This window comes from Marmota marmota, unplaced genomic scaffold, assembly GCF_001458135.2.
Source record: "Marmota marmota marmota unplaced genomic scaffold, marMar, whole genome shotgun sequence".
Classification (NCBI taxonomy): domain Eukaryota; kingdom Metazoa; phylum Chordata; class Mammalia; order Rodentia; family Sciuridae; genus Marmota; species Marmota marmota.
Window position 1 is genome coordinate 9935754 of NW_026000229.1, and position 16537 is coordinate 9952290.

A 16537-nucleotide genomic window follows, 5' to 3' on the forward strand; every position below is an offset into this window, starting at 1 on the left:
AAAAAAAAAAAAAAAAAAAAAAAATCATTTGGCCATAAAAAATGAGTATTTATGGACTATCTTCTATTCTGTTGGTCTATATTGGCTGTCTTTATGCCAGTAGCACAGGGTTTTTTTTAATATTTATTTTTTTAGTTTTAGGTGGACACAATATCTTTATTTTATTTTTATGTGTTGCTGAGAGTCAAATCCAGTGGCTCGTGCATGCTAGACGAACACGCTACCACTTGAGCCACATCCCCAGCCCCACAGTTTTGATTACTGTAGCTTTGTAGTAAGTTTTGAAATTAGGGAATTGTTCTTCTTTTTCAATAATTTTTGGCATTTGAGGTTCCCTGAGATTACATATGAATTTTAGGATGAATTTTTCTATTTTTGAAAAAATGTCATTGGGATTTTGGAGGAGATTACATTTAAATCTGTAAATTGTTTTTAATGGGGTTGCTACCTTACAATATTAAATCTTCCAATCCATGAACATGGGATGTCTTTCCATTTATTTTTGTCTTTTTTAATTCATTCCAGCAAGTTTGTAGTTTCAGTGTACATGTGTTTATAAATATTTTATTCTTCTTCTTCATGCTATTATAAATGTAATTGTTTATTTAATTTTCATTTCAGATTGTTAATTGTAAGTGTATACATATGCAACAAATTTTTGAGCATTGATTATGTATCTTGCAACTTAGATGAATTAATTATTTATTCTAACAGCTTTGGGTGATTTGTTTTTAAAATTAATGTCCTTTTTGATGTTTATCATATCTAGACAGGAGTCTCTGCCTGTCCTGGATATTCCTTCACTCAATTTTTTAATTAGAAGAAGCCAAGCAGGCTTCTTCTGCACTCATCACTAATAACACCAGAGGAGAGGTGCTTTGCTGCCACCAGCAGGACTTTTTGAGATGGTATTTGGACAGAAAGGTGAACTAGTATTTTCAGGATAGGTTTAATAGTTGATACTCAAAGGCTGAAACCTTTCCCTATTCTGTCTCTACAATCATGACATCCAATCAATATGGAGGGGAGTGGGTGTGAAGGGTTTGGAAACCAGAAACTTGGACACCTGAGGCACAGCCTCCTTTCTTGAACATCATCCTGGTTCCCTTTCTAAGGAAAATGAGTTCTTTACCTATTAGGAGTTATTTACATATTAAATGAACTAGACTAACTCTGTTTGGATTTAGGGGCTCTCGAACCTGTTATTTTTTGTATTAGAATTCCTGACTCACATGACCACTGTGTCAAGGCAGTTTCATGGAGGAGCCTATGGGAGCCTAAGCCACTTGTTTAGGGTTTAAAAATTATTTTAGATAAGAACAAAGAGTACACACTAACTGAAAACAGGAAAATGCAGTTATACCATTCAACTGTATGGCTTTCCAATCCCACGGTACTGGGGATTGAACCTACTCTCTTCTATGTCTCATCTCCAGACTGATGATGCCTTCTAATTCCTTCTACTCAAGGGAGGTTGAGCCTCCATGTTTGATATTCCCATTTTTCTAGGGACCTACCCACAACCCATGGGATGTTTTTATTCAGACTTTCCTGACCTGCCCCTTGTAGTATCCTCCCCCTTGTTCCCCTGGCACTGGGGATTGAACCCAGGGCCTTGCACATGCTAGGCAAATATTGAGTCACATCCTCAACTCTTTTTATTTTGAGACAGTATCTCACTAAGTTGCCCAGACTGGCCTTGAATTTGCAATCCTCCTGCCTCGCCTCTGGAGTAGCTGAGATTACAGGCATGAACCATCATGCCAGATTTGTAACATCCTCTTTTTACCAAACTGGTAGAATTTGACCTAGAGGAGATTGATCATCTCTGTATGTAGGCATCAATCAGTTCCACATCTTCAGGGATGTGGATTTGGAGGCTACTCTCAGGTACAGCCTGTACTTTCTTTGATTGGGTCTCTTGAGAAACTTATCCCAATATTTTTGGATTACCTGAGGTTCATGGTCACTGTGACCCAATGCATCCTCCTGTCAAACATTTTCAAATTTCCTGTTAAGTAGAAAAGACAATTCTATATCCAACATGATACCTAGGAAATAGGCAACATAGATTTGAGCCCATCGTGGGTGATCATTTCAGTATCAAGTCCTATATAGCCCAGTAGTACAGAACCATAGGGTCAGTACCCTGACATGAAAATGGAAATTCTTAATTCAGTATAGTCTCATTGGAGAAAAAGGATCAGAGAATTTCATGGACTATGACATGAGCTTCAACTGACCATCAGCAGCAGAAAAAGCAACAAGGGGAAGTACAAATGAAGGCTCAGATCATTACTGTCCATACAAATTCTTTCCTTTGTAGGGAGCTTCATCTGAAACTGTGATCTCTTTCCTTATATAGGGCTAACTGGATTCTGGTCCATGTGGTGTGACATCTTATCTGGGTGCCATCAACATCTTATAGACCCTATCCAATGATACAGCTGCACTATAAACTGGGATTCTGTGAAGCCCCTTGTGACTCTGGAAGTCCCCAACATCTTCTCTAGTCTCTTCTAGGCCTTCTGCTGCTACATTGTCATATTTTAGTGTCAGACCTAAGAACAGTGACATAGACTTCTGGGGTTTGACTCTTTGTCTAAATAGACCTTGTTCCCCAATGTCAAGGCAAAATAATGAACATCAGATTGGTCAAGAGATTCATGAAAGACCTTTCCTGTTCTCTCAGGTTTTGAACAGGATGATCTCAGATCCCCCTGCACACTATCTGGCACTCTATTCTTTATCATCCATGTTAATGGTTTCAAAGGGCTTTCCTTTGAGCCCCCTCTATGGGGTTATAGGACAAGATTAAGGGGGAGGGATTTTAGTCCCCCTTTTCTGGTTTCAGTCAGAGCAGTTCTACTTTCCCCCTAAATTTTGAGCCTCATCCTAAGATTTTTATTGGAACAATGTATTCCACCACTTTAAAAAAAGGTTGAGAAATCAAAGATCTGTTTCAAGGGCACTATTTTGTGGCTAACACCCCCAGAAGCAAAGAACACTCACTGGATTGTACACTCACCACCAAAGGTCAGCACCTCCTTCAGAATTTCAGCCATAGGTGTGTTATCCATTCCCTTCCACACAGGATCACCAGGCAGTACCTCTCTGGACAGAGGGTGGATTCTGCTGAAACATATTCCTCCTGCCACATATGAACTGCAGCCTCTGCCCACCACACAGACACAGCATTGACAAACATTTCAGGATCCCCAGGGCAGCTAAGGCTGAACCCCAAACAGACCAGGTGAAATATGGACACACACATAGCCTTGTTGATATTCCCATTGCTAACTTTGATTGGTCTATACTTCCACTTAACTGTCTTGGACTTCAATCTGTGACCCCTACCAGACTTGTTTTCTCTGCACACAGAATTCAAGGACCCTATCTGCCTAGCCAAGTTTGGAAAAGAGTAAAGGAGTTTTGGATGGATTTTTCTGAGCTCTAGGATCTGAAGATGAAGCCCAAAGCTAGATTCCCACCCATACCTTCTCTTCTAACATATATCACTCCATACATAGGCAAGCTCCATCCCAAATTCAGAGGTTTACTTTAGTGTAAAGAGGAACTAGACTTAACCAGCAGGGTCAGTGGGCTGTACCCTCTATCCTAGAATCCTGGATAGTGTTGCAGAGGCCTAACTTGATATATGTGCAGTTAGTACCTGGTTTCTAACCCCAACCCTTGAGTTTTCTTTAGGGGATACAGACTTAGCTTACAGTCCCTTTCCTGAAACTCTACCACTCCCATAGCCAGTGTGGGTATACAGAGGGATCAGACTTATTTTTAGGTGGTCATCTAGGTCAATAGGCAGAATTTGTTTTCCCATAGCATGAACACTTGGAGGAAAGATCGGGCAAGAGGACAAGGGAAGTCATGGAGGGGTTAACAGGTTTCAGAGAAGGCTCTGGAAACTAGGAGAGGGGATGGGTTGGTGGAAGTGGGAAATAAGGAAAGGGTTCAGACAATTCATCAATTGTAAAGGGGCAAATGTTGGAGGCTCAGAAACCCAAGCTTCCTCTATAGGTCCTTGGGAGACAAGACCAGGTTGGATTTAGTGCTGGTGGTAAGGATTCATCATTCCACTGCTCAGTGTCTTGAGGATGAGGTAGTATAATAAAACAACTGTTTTCTGCTCACAATTCTCCTTGATTTGAGCAGGAAGGGACATTGATTCTAGCCTTCAGGCTGACTGGCAAAGGTGTACATCTCTGGACCCAATCTGAATACAAAGGCCTTCTCTGAGTACCCCTCCCCTAATATCTCTAGGAAGGTCTGAAACAGCGTCTCCCAAACTAACAGAAATGCTAAACATAAATCGATGCATATAAGGATCTACTGGCTCAAAGGTATCAAGACTATATCACTCCCCACAAGAGCAAAAATGAATCTTTCTGGGTTTCTTCAGGACCCAGGTTTTCCTGATGGAAATCTGAGCTGAGTTCCTTTCCTCTAGATTGGCCTATCTTGCTCCTTAAAGAGACCCAATCTTGGAGCCCCAGGGCCTTCTCATTTCCAACACTTCTTCCCTAAGAGCTAGATTGGTTAGCTACTTTCTTTCCAAGCTCTTCAATCTACTCTGGGGTGTCCAGGAAGATTTAGAGTACCCAGGTCATTCATGGCTTTGTCCCCAGAGGACCGGAAGCTGTTTGTGGGGATGCTGGGCAAGCAGCAGGGTGAAGAGGACGTCAGACGCCTGTTCCAGCCCTTCGGTCATATTGAGGAGTGCACAGTTCTGCGGAGCCCTGACGGGACCAGTAAAGGTGACATGAATTGCCCACTGGGATTACCTGGTGACCTTTTCACACTCGGGGCCACACGATCCTTTGACCTCTGTGGCCTGAGCCACCCATCCCTCTATCCTGCCCCAGGCTGTGCCTTTGTCAAGTTCGGGAGTCAAGGGGAAGCTCAGGCGGCCATCCAGGGTCTGCACGGCAGCCGGACTATGGCGGTGAGGGCGGGTGCCTGGGCCGAGGGTGAGGCCAGCGGGGCGGGACGGGCTTCTCCTCCCCCATGAGCTCGGTACCCTGGTTCAAGGGCCTGATGGGGAAGGCCCTTGACCCAGAGACTGGGCTGGTATCAGGACCAGTCACTGCGGCCTACCCTGCCCTACTCTGTCCAGGGCGCCTCTTCCAGCCTCGTGGTCAAGCTGGCAGATACAGACCGCGAGCGAGCGCTGCGGCGAATGCAGCAGATGGCTGGTCAGCTGGGTGCCTTCCATCCCACACCACTGCCACTTGGGGCCTGTGGCGCCTACACCACAGCGGTAGGTGCCTGGCTCAGGCAGCACCGGTGGGCAGGTGGCTGGGCCAGGTTAGGGGTTTGGGAACCAAGGCAGCTGCCGGTTGCAAAACCCTCCAACATGTTCTTGTTACTTCCCAAAGATCCTGCAGCACCAGGCAGCCCTGCTGGCAGCTGCACAGGGCCCGGGCCTAGGCCCGGTAGCCGCAGTGGCAGCCCAAATGCAGCATGTGGCGGCTTTCAGCCTGGTGGCTGCGCCGCTGTTGCCTGCAACAGGTATGACTCTAGCACCCTTGAGCAGCCACTGGGAGGGGTGGGATGGGCTACAACCTGACTCACTTACCTTTTTCCCTGCCAACAGCCAACTCCCAGCCTGGCAGTGGTCCTGGCACTCTCGCCGGTCTTCCAGCGACCATTGGGGTCAATGGATTTGGCCCACTGACTCCCCAGACCAACGGGCAGCCAGGCTCCGACACGCTCTACAATAATGGGCTCTCTCCTTATCCAGGTGGGCCACCCCACCCGACTCTGCCCAAATCTCCCTTCAGTGGAGTAAGGAGCAGGGAATGGGGGACAGGGCCTTGCTTTGGGGAAGGGGTTCCTATCATCCCTGCTGCCTCTCACAGCAACTCACAACCTCCCACACTCCCTGAGTGTCTCACCTGACCCTGCCCACTGGCCTTCACCGTGGGCCTTGCGCCCCTCTCTCCCCAGCCCAGAGCCCTGGTGTGCCTGACCCCCTGCAGCAGGCCTACGCTGGGATGCACCACTATGCAGGTTTTGCTTGGCGCTGCGCGGCCTGGGGGGGGTTGAAGGGCCCCAGAAAGAAATAGGGAGATTTGTGGGGAGGTTTAGTGTCTGTTCTGAGGAGTCAACCCTCCTTTCCAACTCACCCCAAATCCCAACAACCTCTCTTGGGACAAGGGTTATGGTGGACTGGGTTGAACTGATCAGAAATGGCTGGGGTCCTGTTTGGGGGATGGCTCCTGGGGATCATTGCCCACTCCCACCTCTGTCTCCAGCAGCCTATCCGACGGCCTATGCCCCAGTGAGCACAGCTTTTCCCCAGCAGTCTTCAGCCCTACCCCAGCAGCAAAGAGAAGGTGAGGGACTGGGGGCTGGAGTTCAGAGCCTGGGTGGGGTTGGACTCAGGGTCCCTTCCCTGAACCAGCCTGCTACTGTTCCTGCAGGCCCGGAAGGCTGTAATCTCTTCATCTATCACCTGCCTCAGGAGTTTGGTGATGCAGAACTCATACAGACATTCCTGCCCTTTGGGGCCGTTGTCTCTGCCAAAGTCTTTGTGGATCGAGCCACCAACCAGAGCAAATGTTTTGGTGAGCTGAGCCCCATACCTTGGCTTCTCCCACTCCTAGCCTCAGAATTCCCTTAAAGACTCTACAATAAGGCAGTGATTTCCAGCGGCTGCATATGTGGCACAAAGTAGGGTCACAGGCCAGTGATGGAGGCTAAACCTAGACAAAGAACAAACCTTCTTTCATGTTCACCTGGGAAACTTAGGTGTCTAGAATGTATTCAACCAGGTCAGAGCTTTGGAGTTTGACAAGAGCCAGAATCATCTGGTTCTGGGACCAAAGATATCCTCCAACTCCAACTGCAATTCCGAGGACTAGAATGGGAGTAGTAGAGGGAGACAGCCAATCCAAGCAGGGAAAGACCCAACCAACACACTGCCCCACTTCTCCCAGAGTTATCTCCCATCCTTCCAAGAATCACACCTTAGGAATCTCTGACCATCTGCATTTATGGGTGTGCTTCTTATGTATATTGCATGCACACACGTAAAAATGGAGAGGTATTTGGAACTGGCCTGAGGAACTTGGGAAATGAGGGGGTTGGTTAAAAAGAAAGGAGGCCTTGCTAGGCAGGTTTAGCAGCTAACCTCTTTGCCCACCACCATGCCCAGGGTTTGTTAGTTTTGACAATCCAACCAGTGCCCAGACTGCTATTCAGGCCATGAACGGCTTTCAAATTGGCATGAAGAGGCTCAAGGTCCAGCTGAAGAGGCCTAAGGATGCCAACCGGCCTTATTGATCTGCTCTCACTGACTAGCCACAGAAAGGTGAGTCTCAGATGGATGCCAGGCAAATGGGATAAAGAGAAGAGCCAGGACTAGAAAGAATCCTTGGATGGAGAGTTTTTCCTTCATTCTAAGGACCGAGATAAATAAGACAATATTCCTGTCTCCATAGGCTGGGAGATACACAAAAGGCCCTAGAGAGGGCTCTGAGAATGAGAGTTTGGCTAGTTTTTAAAGAGTCTTATAGCCTGAGTTCTGACTTTATACTGAAGGTGGTAAAGAACCATTGAGGAGTTTGAACAAAGAAGAGACAAGATATAAGGGCTGAGGTAATGACAGGGAACTCAGAGATGAGGGGAGAGAAGCAAATATACTCAAGAGGCAGCATATGCAGGCCAGGTGGGTGATGGACAGAGAGATGACAAGTTCTAGTCTCTGGCCAGGTCATGAGTCCTTAGAAGGCTGTCTGCAACTTTTAGAGGTGTGCTCACTATCCCTTAAGGTCCACCTGGCCTTGCCTCACTTATACTGCTCCAGGAACCCTTTGCAGGGGCATCGGGAGTCATCTGCCTAAGACCCAGGATCTGGCGTTGGTGTACCAGGATGCTGCCAAGAAGAGAGGTCTAGCTACTCATCTACATTGTCATTAAGCAGGCAGGCTGCTCTTGTCTTTCCCTCTACGGTGATTTTTACCTTCCCCCTCTCTCCTTATCAATTAATACCCAACAACAGAAGCTGAAGAGTGAGAAGAAAGGGAAGAAAAAGCACAGAAATGCTGGAGCAGCCCTTCCGGAAGGAGCAGCTGCAGATGGAAGTGGATCAGACCTGAGGCTGGCGCCTGGGGCTCGGGCCACTCAAGGATTGTTCTTATCAAGTGGGTTGTTCTGCACCTGTGGCAGAGAGCTCAGGCTGTCAGGGCAACCAGGACTGGTTGAGAACTGACTGTCTGGGAAACCAGCAGAGGGCCTTGGGGGTGCCAAGGGCTTCTCTACAAGGGAAGCCCAGATTTACTTCTTTCAAAATCATATCATTCCTTAGAATTTAGGGACCAAAGGACTATTGCTTTTTTTAAGAATATATATATCTATATCTATATAAATTAAAACAAACAAGAAAAAACACAAGAGAAATAAAAAAAAGACAGTATAGAGTCTCATAAAAGCTGCCTTTAAATATCCCTAGGAGACAGGGTGAAGGAGACCTTTGATAGCACCAGCCTAGGCAATGGGAGGCTGTGGAAAGATTGTCTTGTGTCTCATCCCCTCTTAAACCACTCCCCCACCCTTCCCTTTTCAAGATAATTAAGGACCCAAGAGGTCCAGGCTCATAAAAAGAGGGTTATGGAAGCAGTGAACCCATAATCTCCAATCTCCAGCCTCAAAGGTCATCCCTGAAGAGGCCCCAAGAGGGGTTCAGGCCTGCCTTGGTTTTGTCATCCTACAAGGACTCCTGGGCAGCAGAAGTGATAACCTCCCTTTCCTTCTCAATGGCTTCTCCCATGGAACCACTGTTTCCCCAAGAAGGAAGAAAGAGGGAGTTTTGACCACATGAGCTTTTTTCATCCCAGTCAGTCAAAATAGACAGAGGCCTTGCCTTTGGCTGAACTGAGACACCTCCTGTTTCTCCTCCCCTTGAGCCAGCCCCAGTGTCCCCTTGCTCCAGGCCACCTTCTGTCTCTTAAATTTCCCTACCTATAAAGTAGATTCAAGATATACGTAGAGGGCTGTGACAACAGACTTGGAAGGTTTGCTACTGTATATACTGCCATTGAGAAGGGGATAATTTTCAATATGTAGAAGCTTCAGAATTAGGGGTCCCTGTTTACCCAGGACCTGGGAGGGAAATAGATGTTTTGCCAAAATACTTCTTCATTCCTTTAAAAAGTACATCTTTCCTATGCAAGAGTGTCTCATATGTGCTTATCCAAGGTGCTTTTAGATGGTGAGCAGTGTTCAGCTTAGAAGTGGTGTGTGCTCTGTCTGTCCGTCTTTGTCCGTCTGTTGTATCCAGTGGGTGCCATATAAAGCTGATCAATGGTGGTGCTTCCTGCCTGCTTCTGTGAGATGGGCAAAAGATTCCGCTTAGAAAACTGTGATTCACCTTGCCTTGGTCAGTCTTTCCTGTGTCCACAAGGCCCTGCTCATATTTTTTCCAGGGGGATAATTTTCTCTCCACCCCATAGAAATGAATTAGCCTAGTCTGAGGCCCCAGCTGTGTGTGGGAGCTCTCTAGTTCCCAGATGTTGCTGATGTTGGAGGTCTCTGATCTGATAACAGTCAGACAGTAAAGAATGTGGGGTGGGGTCAGAGGATTCTTCCTTCATATGGTTTCTAAGAAAACTTGTTCCCACCTGTTCCTCTTGTCTTTGACTCATTTTTGGAGGGAATGGGAATAAAAATTAACATTACCAGGTAAGGCTCAGTGTACATCCACCAATAATTTTCATCAGAGAGAAGAACCAGTGCTAAGGGGATGTGTATACCAGCCTAATGCTGACACATAGTTGAAGCACCCTGGACACAGGTGGGGATATGCAGCACCTGCACACTCAAACAGATATTCACCTAGAGGAAAAGAGGGCTCTCAGTGTTAGGTGCTAAACATGGTTCTGGGTGCTGGGACTTAGGTGCAGACTACAATACCTGGATAGGGGGAAAGACAGGCCATGAATGCAGTTACAATGGAGGGTCACACAGGGTCTGTGCCAGTAAGAAGAAGAAAAACCAAATTCGGGCTTATTGGTAGGGGAGATCAGAGAAAGTCTTCCTGAAGGAGATTAAGAAAGAGGAGCCTGCTGGGTGCAGTGGCGCATGCCTGTAATCCCAGCGGCTTGGGAGGCTGAGGCAGGAGGATCACAAGTTCTAGGCCAGCATCAGCAACTTAGTGAGGCCCTAAGCAGCTTAGCAAGACCCTGTCTCAAAATAAAAGGTAAAATAAAAGGGCTGGGGATGTGGCTCAATGGTTAAGTGCTCCTGGGTTCAATCTCTGGCATCCAACAAAAGAAAAAAAAAAAGAACAGAAAAAACAAACAAAAAAAAAGATGTAGGCATGTCACCAAGGATAAACTGGAACAATTTGGACCAAGTCTTTGGACAGCTGCATCATTTTGAAAAATTATTTTTATTTACCAAGAAATAATACTGGTTACCATTTATTTCATTGTCTACCATGTTTCAGATGATGGGCACACCAGATAAGACTGACCCATTTCTATTTCTACTCTGAATCTTAACTCATTACTGAGTCATGTTAAGACACTTGCACCAAAATGACATTTAGGGTATTTTGCTTCATACTATAGGGTGTGAGCTAGGGACTGGCCAACTGACTCCGTAGTTTCAGAGGTTGATATTATCTAGACCAGGGGTCAGCAAACTATGAGCCTGTGGGCCAAATTTGGCCTATGGCCTATTTTATATAATGTACAAACTAAGAATGGTTTTTACATTTTTAAAGTGTTTTCTAAGCAAAGAAAAACAAACAAAACGAGACAAAGGCCATAGGTGGCTCATAAAGCCTAAAATAATTATTTTCTCCTTTAGACAAAAAGTTTGCTGACCCCTAATAAAATTGTGGAAGACTTGCATAATGTCTGAATTTGAAAAACATGGTATTTGTGTCTCTGTTTGTGTGTACATGTATTAGTCTCTACTTTTTTCTGTTGCAAGTATCAAAAACTCAACTCAAACCTGGTTAAGCCAATAGGAAATTAATTAGTGTACATAACTGATAAATCAAAGGATTTGTCTGCCTTCAGACCTGGATGTCTAGAGGTTCAAATGATGATTTTTCTATTTCTTGACTTTACTTCCTTCTTTTTGGTCTATCTAGCTCTAGCTCTGAAATCCTAGGGACAACTTTGGCCAGCTATGGACATGAACCTATCTCTAGGATGGAAGATTGGGCCACCATAATTGACAACTTCACCAGGACTCTGAGGAGGAGAAAATTGGGTCCCCAAAGGAAGGAATGATGGGCAGATAAGCAATATGTGTTCAGTATATTTCACCCTTTATTTCATCCACCTATACTTTTCTTAATAAGCATACAATTTCAACATGTACCTGCCTAATAATGCAGTGATTCTAAACCCAACCAAAAACATACTCACCCACTTCCAGTGGTAGAGAAAACAGTGTCATATCTAGTTGCTTTACTCATTCAGGGTCTCTTGATCAGGTATGGATATGAATTATTAAGATTTTGCAATTTATAGCTAAAAGATAAATTTAGTTATCCCTATATAACCAATATGAAATAGCAGAGGAAAATGGGATCACAATTTTGAAAAAGTCTTCCATTTGGATTAAGAGAGAAGAGAAAACAATCTCTAATCTATAGCACACAGCACATCCTTCTAGACAGTGGAGTGAATTTCTTGATCAATAAAATTAATTGGTCTTGGTCCTTTCCATGGGGGAAATATCTCCTTTATCCATTGTTGTTTACAGACATCCCTAAGATGACCCATCTATAACTGTAACATCCCACTTCCCTCTGACATGGTTTTGGGATAAAGATTGCATTAGAAATCCAGCATGCCCAGATTTCTCTTTATCAGATATGTGGATTCTCTGATTCCTGGGCTCTCTGTGAACTAGTAACCATCATCAAGAATCTTGCTGAGTCTTCTTCCTAGAGTCTTTTTCTAGCCTTCAGAAATATGGTTTACATCTCTAGCATCACACTTTAACTATTCCTCTCAACTTCATGGCTTCCATAGTGGCCTGTCTATGGTGGTGCTCACAAAGTCATAATTTCTATTTGACTCATGGCTCATTCATGCTCCAGTGACCTTGGCCCTGATCAGACAGTCAAAATTCCTTAGTGGAGCCAAACATGATGGTGCATGTCTATGATCTCTGTGGCTCAGGAGGCTGAGGCAGGAAGATTGCTAGTTCAAAACCAGCCTCAGCAACTTAGCAAGACCCTAAAAAACTTAAAGACCCTCTCAAAGTAAAATATACAAAAAGGGCTGGAGATGTGGATCAGTGGTTAAGTGCCCCTGGGTTCAATCCCCAATTAATAAAAAAAAAATTCCTGAGCAGTACTAGCTCCTAGGCCTCAGTCCCAAGGAGATTCTTAGGACAGTACTGAAGCAACCAAGCATACACTCATTCTGTCCAGCAATAGGCAGCTTGCTTCACTCCTCTCCCTCCAGAACACAACCTATTATTACACTGAGTTTAAAGCACCAAAGGATGCCTGAGGAAATTCTTTCAGTTGACACTGATTATGGGGCCCTCTGATAATCTCTAGAACTTGGGGACTGTCAGGAGAGTCTTTAGCCTTCAGCAGGTCTCCCATAATGAATTTCTCTCCTTGGATGCAACCTGGGTGTCCTGGATATGAGGAGCAAAGACTTTTGGTCTGAGATGGGTTTGGTGACCTCTGACCTTGGAAATGGCTCTCCTGTGTACTCTGACCAGATCTAGAGGCTCACCCCTGTCTCTGTGCAGCAGAACATGCATGCAATGACCTCCAAAAGAGGGTGCTATGGATGTGGAGATCACAGAACCTCCTTGATTCTTTCCAACTTTAGTTCTAATCTTCGGGCATCTACTCTTCTGACTGTGCTGGCCCCATTGTGACATGACAAAACCCAGCAGGGAATCAGAGGCTATTTGTGGCCTCTGGGCTTCCTTGCATGGTCAGTATATTTTATATTCCATTACACAGCCTGGTGTTCTACCTCTTGGGTTCAGGGAGCTCAGAGCCTATGCAGTCCATGCAGCTACTATCTTCCAGTCTGAGGCCTGGGTCTGGATTTTCTCATCCAGGCTATATCCTGGAAGGCTGAGCTGGGTAACTAAGTCAAGTGCAAACTCAGAAAGGGCAGAGGGCCACTCTTTTTCTTCTTATCCCTTCCTTCAGACACAGCTATTAAAATGTCCTCCACCTTTTAGCAGCTTGGATTGATCAAAGCCTTTAAGTGGCCATCTGTTGATGGAACTTTGAACACCTTCTACCCTCCTGCCCTCCAGCTGCCTAAGAGCACAGAGACCCAGAAGGCAGCCTACAGGCCTAGGTAGGGCTTTTCCCAAGGGATGTCTTAGATGCTCATCAGAAAATGCAGAGGACCATGAAAAAAGCCTGTAGAATGAGCCTCAGCTTCTTGGAAAGTAGTCCAGAAATGGCTTGACCTATGACCTGGTCACTGGGTCCCTGAGAGAAAGCCAGGGGTCAGGGCTAAGTTCCCTGCATTTGAGAAGGAAAAATCTGCTGTGTTCTCAGGTCTTTTTACTACCCAACTATTAGGAATCAGTATTGAGATGGGGACTTTGATTATGTCTCTATGTCTTAACACAGTCCTCTAGAAAACAGATTCTGAGGCAGAGGGCCAGAATTAAATGATGACTATTTGGGAAGGTGGAAGCCCAGGATAGGGGCAGGGAGAGAAGTGCAGAGAAAGGAAGCAACATAAGACAGTGTATTACTGTGTTCCTTACTATGTCACATAAATCATGAAGACAGAGCAGGTCACATGACAGTCACAAGTGTTTGCTAGGTACATGGTGTTTGCAAGGAGAAGCTGCAACTTGGAGCAGTTGCCCAATAGGAGATTTTGGAAGGAATTTATCCATCTGTTCTACTCTCATCTGTTTTCCACTGGCCAAGGTACACCCCACAGAGAGCTAATTCCCCTACACTTAACAGTAGCATTATTTGCTGCCTGTATGGCTTCTGGGGAAGTCAGCTCTAATGGCCTGCCACATGGAATTTCCACCAAAGTTGTGAAAGTAGAGAGATTACATAGTTTAGGCATGGTGCCACCCAAGAGAGAAAAAGGGAGGTAACCTAGAGAGTACAAGAAAGTGCATGAGGATTATGACCAATATATTCCACCTTTTTCCACAGGATTCATAGTCAAGGACCCCAGAAATCAGGCCACAGGCACTGCCTGAATTCAAAGCCAAATAAATCTTATTTAACTGTGGGGGTAAAAGCATTCAGTCCCTCCCCTTTCTGGAACTTCACAAGCCCTAAGCTCTAGCCTCTCTCCACCTCTGTGTTTTGTTCTCATTCACCTTAGCTTAGAGAAGAGGACTTGACTTTATAATATGCAAGATGTATGATTTATTTGGCCCTTGGCATTCTGGATTTCTGGCCTAAGGCAGAAAAGGCAACTCTAAACAAAGCTGTATAGTGTTGTAATTCTGCCAGCATGGTGGAAAGCTAAATTGCAGGATCTTGTGGAAAATCTCAAGAACAGGCCAACACACTCCAACATCTAGATAATTTTTTCTAGCACGTCCCTGAAATCTCCAATTTTTTTTTTTTTTGGTACCAGGCATTGAAATCAGGGACACTTGATCACTGAGCCTCATCTCCAACCCTATTTTGTATTTTATTTAGAGACAGGGTCTCCTTGAGTTGCTTAGCACCTCGCTTTTGCTGAGGCTGGCTTTGAACTTGCGATCTTCCTGTCTCGACCTCCTGAGCAGGGGTCACAGGTGTGTGCCACCACAACAGGCAAATCTCCATCTTTAATGGATGCATTATCTACATCTCAATATACAATAGAGTTTAACTAAATAGTGTGTGTGTGTGTGTGTGTGTATTTACTGGCAGATTGAACCCTGGAGTGCTCTGCTACTTAGCTATGTCTCCAACTCTTTTATTTTATTGCTAAATTGCCCAGCCTGGCCTCAAACTTGCAGAACTCTTGTATCAAGCTCCTGAGTCATTGGAATCACAAGTGTGTGCCACGGCACCCAGCTAACCAGCTAATTTGACATCACCCAACAGGGATTTCTAACTTCCCAGTCAAGAGTGATCAGATCATCACTGACTCCATTTGACTCCAGTTCCAGCAATTACACATTCCATTGTTTGCTTATCACCTTTCATTTCTATATTAGCACTAATTTAATTACAAATGATAGTAACTAATATAAAATAGCTTAATGCAAAAAGGGAACTGAGAAGTGAATAGCATTACTGACCTCAGGCAGGGCTGAACTAGAAGGCTCAAAAAATATCACCAGGTCTCTCTTGCTCCATCTTTCAGGGCTCTGCTTCCCTTTAAGCTGTGGCTCTACTCTTTTTCCTACCAGATAAGTACTCTCTCCATATAGCAGAGAGAGCTGGGTGCCAGCAGTTTCAATCTCATATCCTTTTTCTTTTTCTTTTTTTGGGGGGTACCGAGTATTAAACTAATGGGGACTCGACCACTGAGCCACATCCCCAGTCCAATTTTTATGCATTTTATGTAGAGACAGGGTCTCACTGAGTTATTTAGCTCCTCCTTTTTTTCTGAGGCTGGCTTTAAACTTGTGATCCTCCTGCCTCAGCCTCCCAAGCCACTGGGATTACAGGTGTGCACCACCATGCCCAGCCCAATCTCATATCCTTGTAACACCATGACCTCCAAAGCAGGAGAGCTTTGATAGGGAATATTATGATTGGCTCTACTTAGGTCACAAACTTGTACCTGAACTAATAACGTTGGTTGGAATGATGGTCTCCTCTACCTGATCTGATGGGTCATGTATCCATCTCTATAGGGCAGAGATAAAGGTGGCATTGTGACTATCAGTCCCATCACCGCAGTCTGGCTGGGCACAATCAGGAGCCACTTGTCAAAAGAAACTAACTTTATTTTTAGAACCACACACGCCAAACAAAACAGCCTCTCAGGAAAAACCCTCAGAGCCTCAACTGCCACCACCGGCTTTCCACAAGCCTCTCTCTCCCCCACAAGCTTCTCTCCACCTCCCACAATCCTCCTGCTCTTGAGGCCGATTGGCTGGGTCACGTGGGCGGAGCCAAAAAAGTCCCCCAAAGGGCAGGGAAACAGCCCAATGAGCATCACCGCAGAGGAGCCAATCAGCTAGATGTTGCTGGGGCCGCTGTGAGCCAATCATCAGCCGGCAGCTGGAAGTTTGCTGGGGCCCCTTCGGCTGTGGCTCTCAACATCTCCCCCTCTCTGTTTAAACAAAAAGCATGTGGCTTAGGGACCGTGCCTGCCTTAGGTTGTCCAATAGTACATATGGTCCTTACCCGTTAGGTTGGTACCATTGCAATTGGATCTTACCCGTCATTGACTACCGGTCCAATATATAGCCACACATGTGGAGAGGTCTTTGTAGAGCGGGGGGGTGAGGTTCTTTGCCTCACCTCTGTTGGCCCCCAAATTTTAGCTGGACAATCATGACAAGCAGAAGGGAGGAAGATACACCAAGCCAATTGACGGCTCCTTTTGGAAAAATTGTACCACCGATGACATCATCAGCAAAAATACCCCAA

At 45.4% G+C, this 16537-nt stretch overlaps 1 protein-coding gene across 8 annotated transcripts in view; it reads left to right on the forward strand.

Moving 5' to 3' along the window:
• The window catches only part of Celf6 (CUGBP Elav-like family member 6), a 31062-nt gene extending 22628 nt beyond the window's left edge, over positions 1–8434 (forward strand). For 4 of the 8 annotated variants that reach the window (XM_048793640.1, XM_048793642.1, XM_048793641.1 and 1 more), the window contains 10 exons: positions 4644–4772; positions 4881–4960; positions 5132–5275; positions 5394–5526; positions 5612–5758; positions 5965–6027; positions 6273–6353; positions 6441–6584; positions 7175–7330; positions 8021–8434. In XM_048793640.1, the coding sequence (XP_048649597.1) occupies positions 4644–4772; positions 4881–4960; positions 5132–5275; positions 5394–5526; positions 5612–5758; positions 5965–6027; positions 6273–6353; positions 6441–6584; positions 7175–7302 (1049 nt within the window). In that variant the 3' untranslated portion in view covers positions 7303–7330; positions 8021–8434. The remainder of the gene's footprint in view (positions 1–4643; positions 4773–4880; positions 4961–5131; positions 5276–5393; positions 5527–5611; positions 5759–5964; positions 6028–6272; positions 6354–6440; positions 6585–7174; positions 7331–8020) is intronic. The other 4 variants (XM_048793646.1, XM_015480219.2, XM_048793645.1 and 1 more) reach the window with 3 other exon arrangements.
• The last annotated feature ends 8103 nt before the right edge of the window (positions 8435–16537 follow it).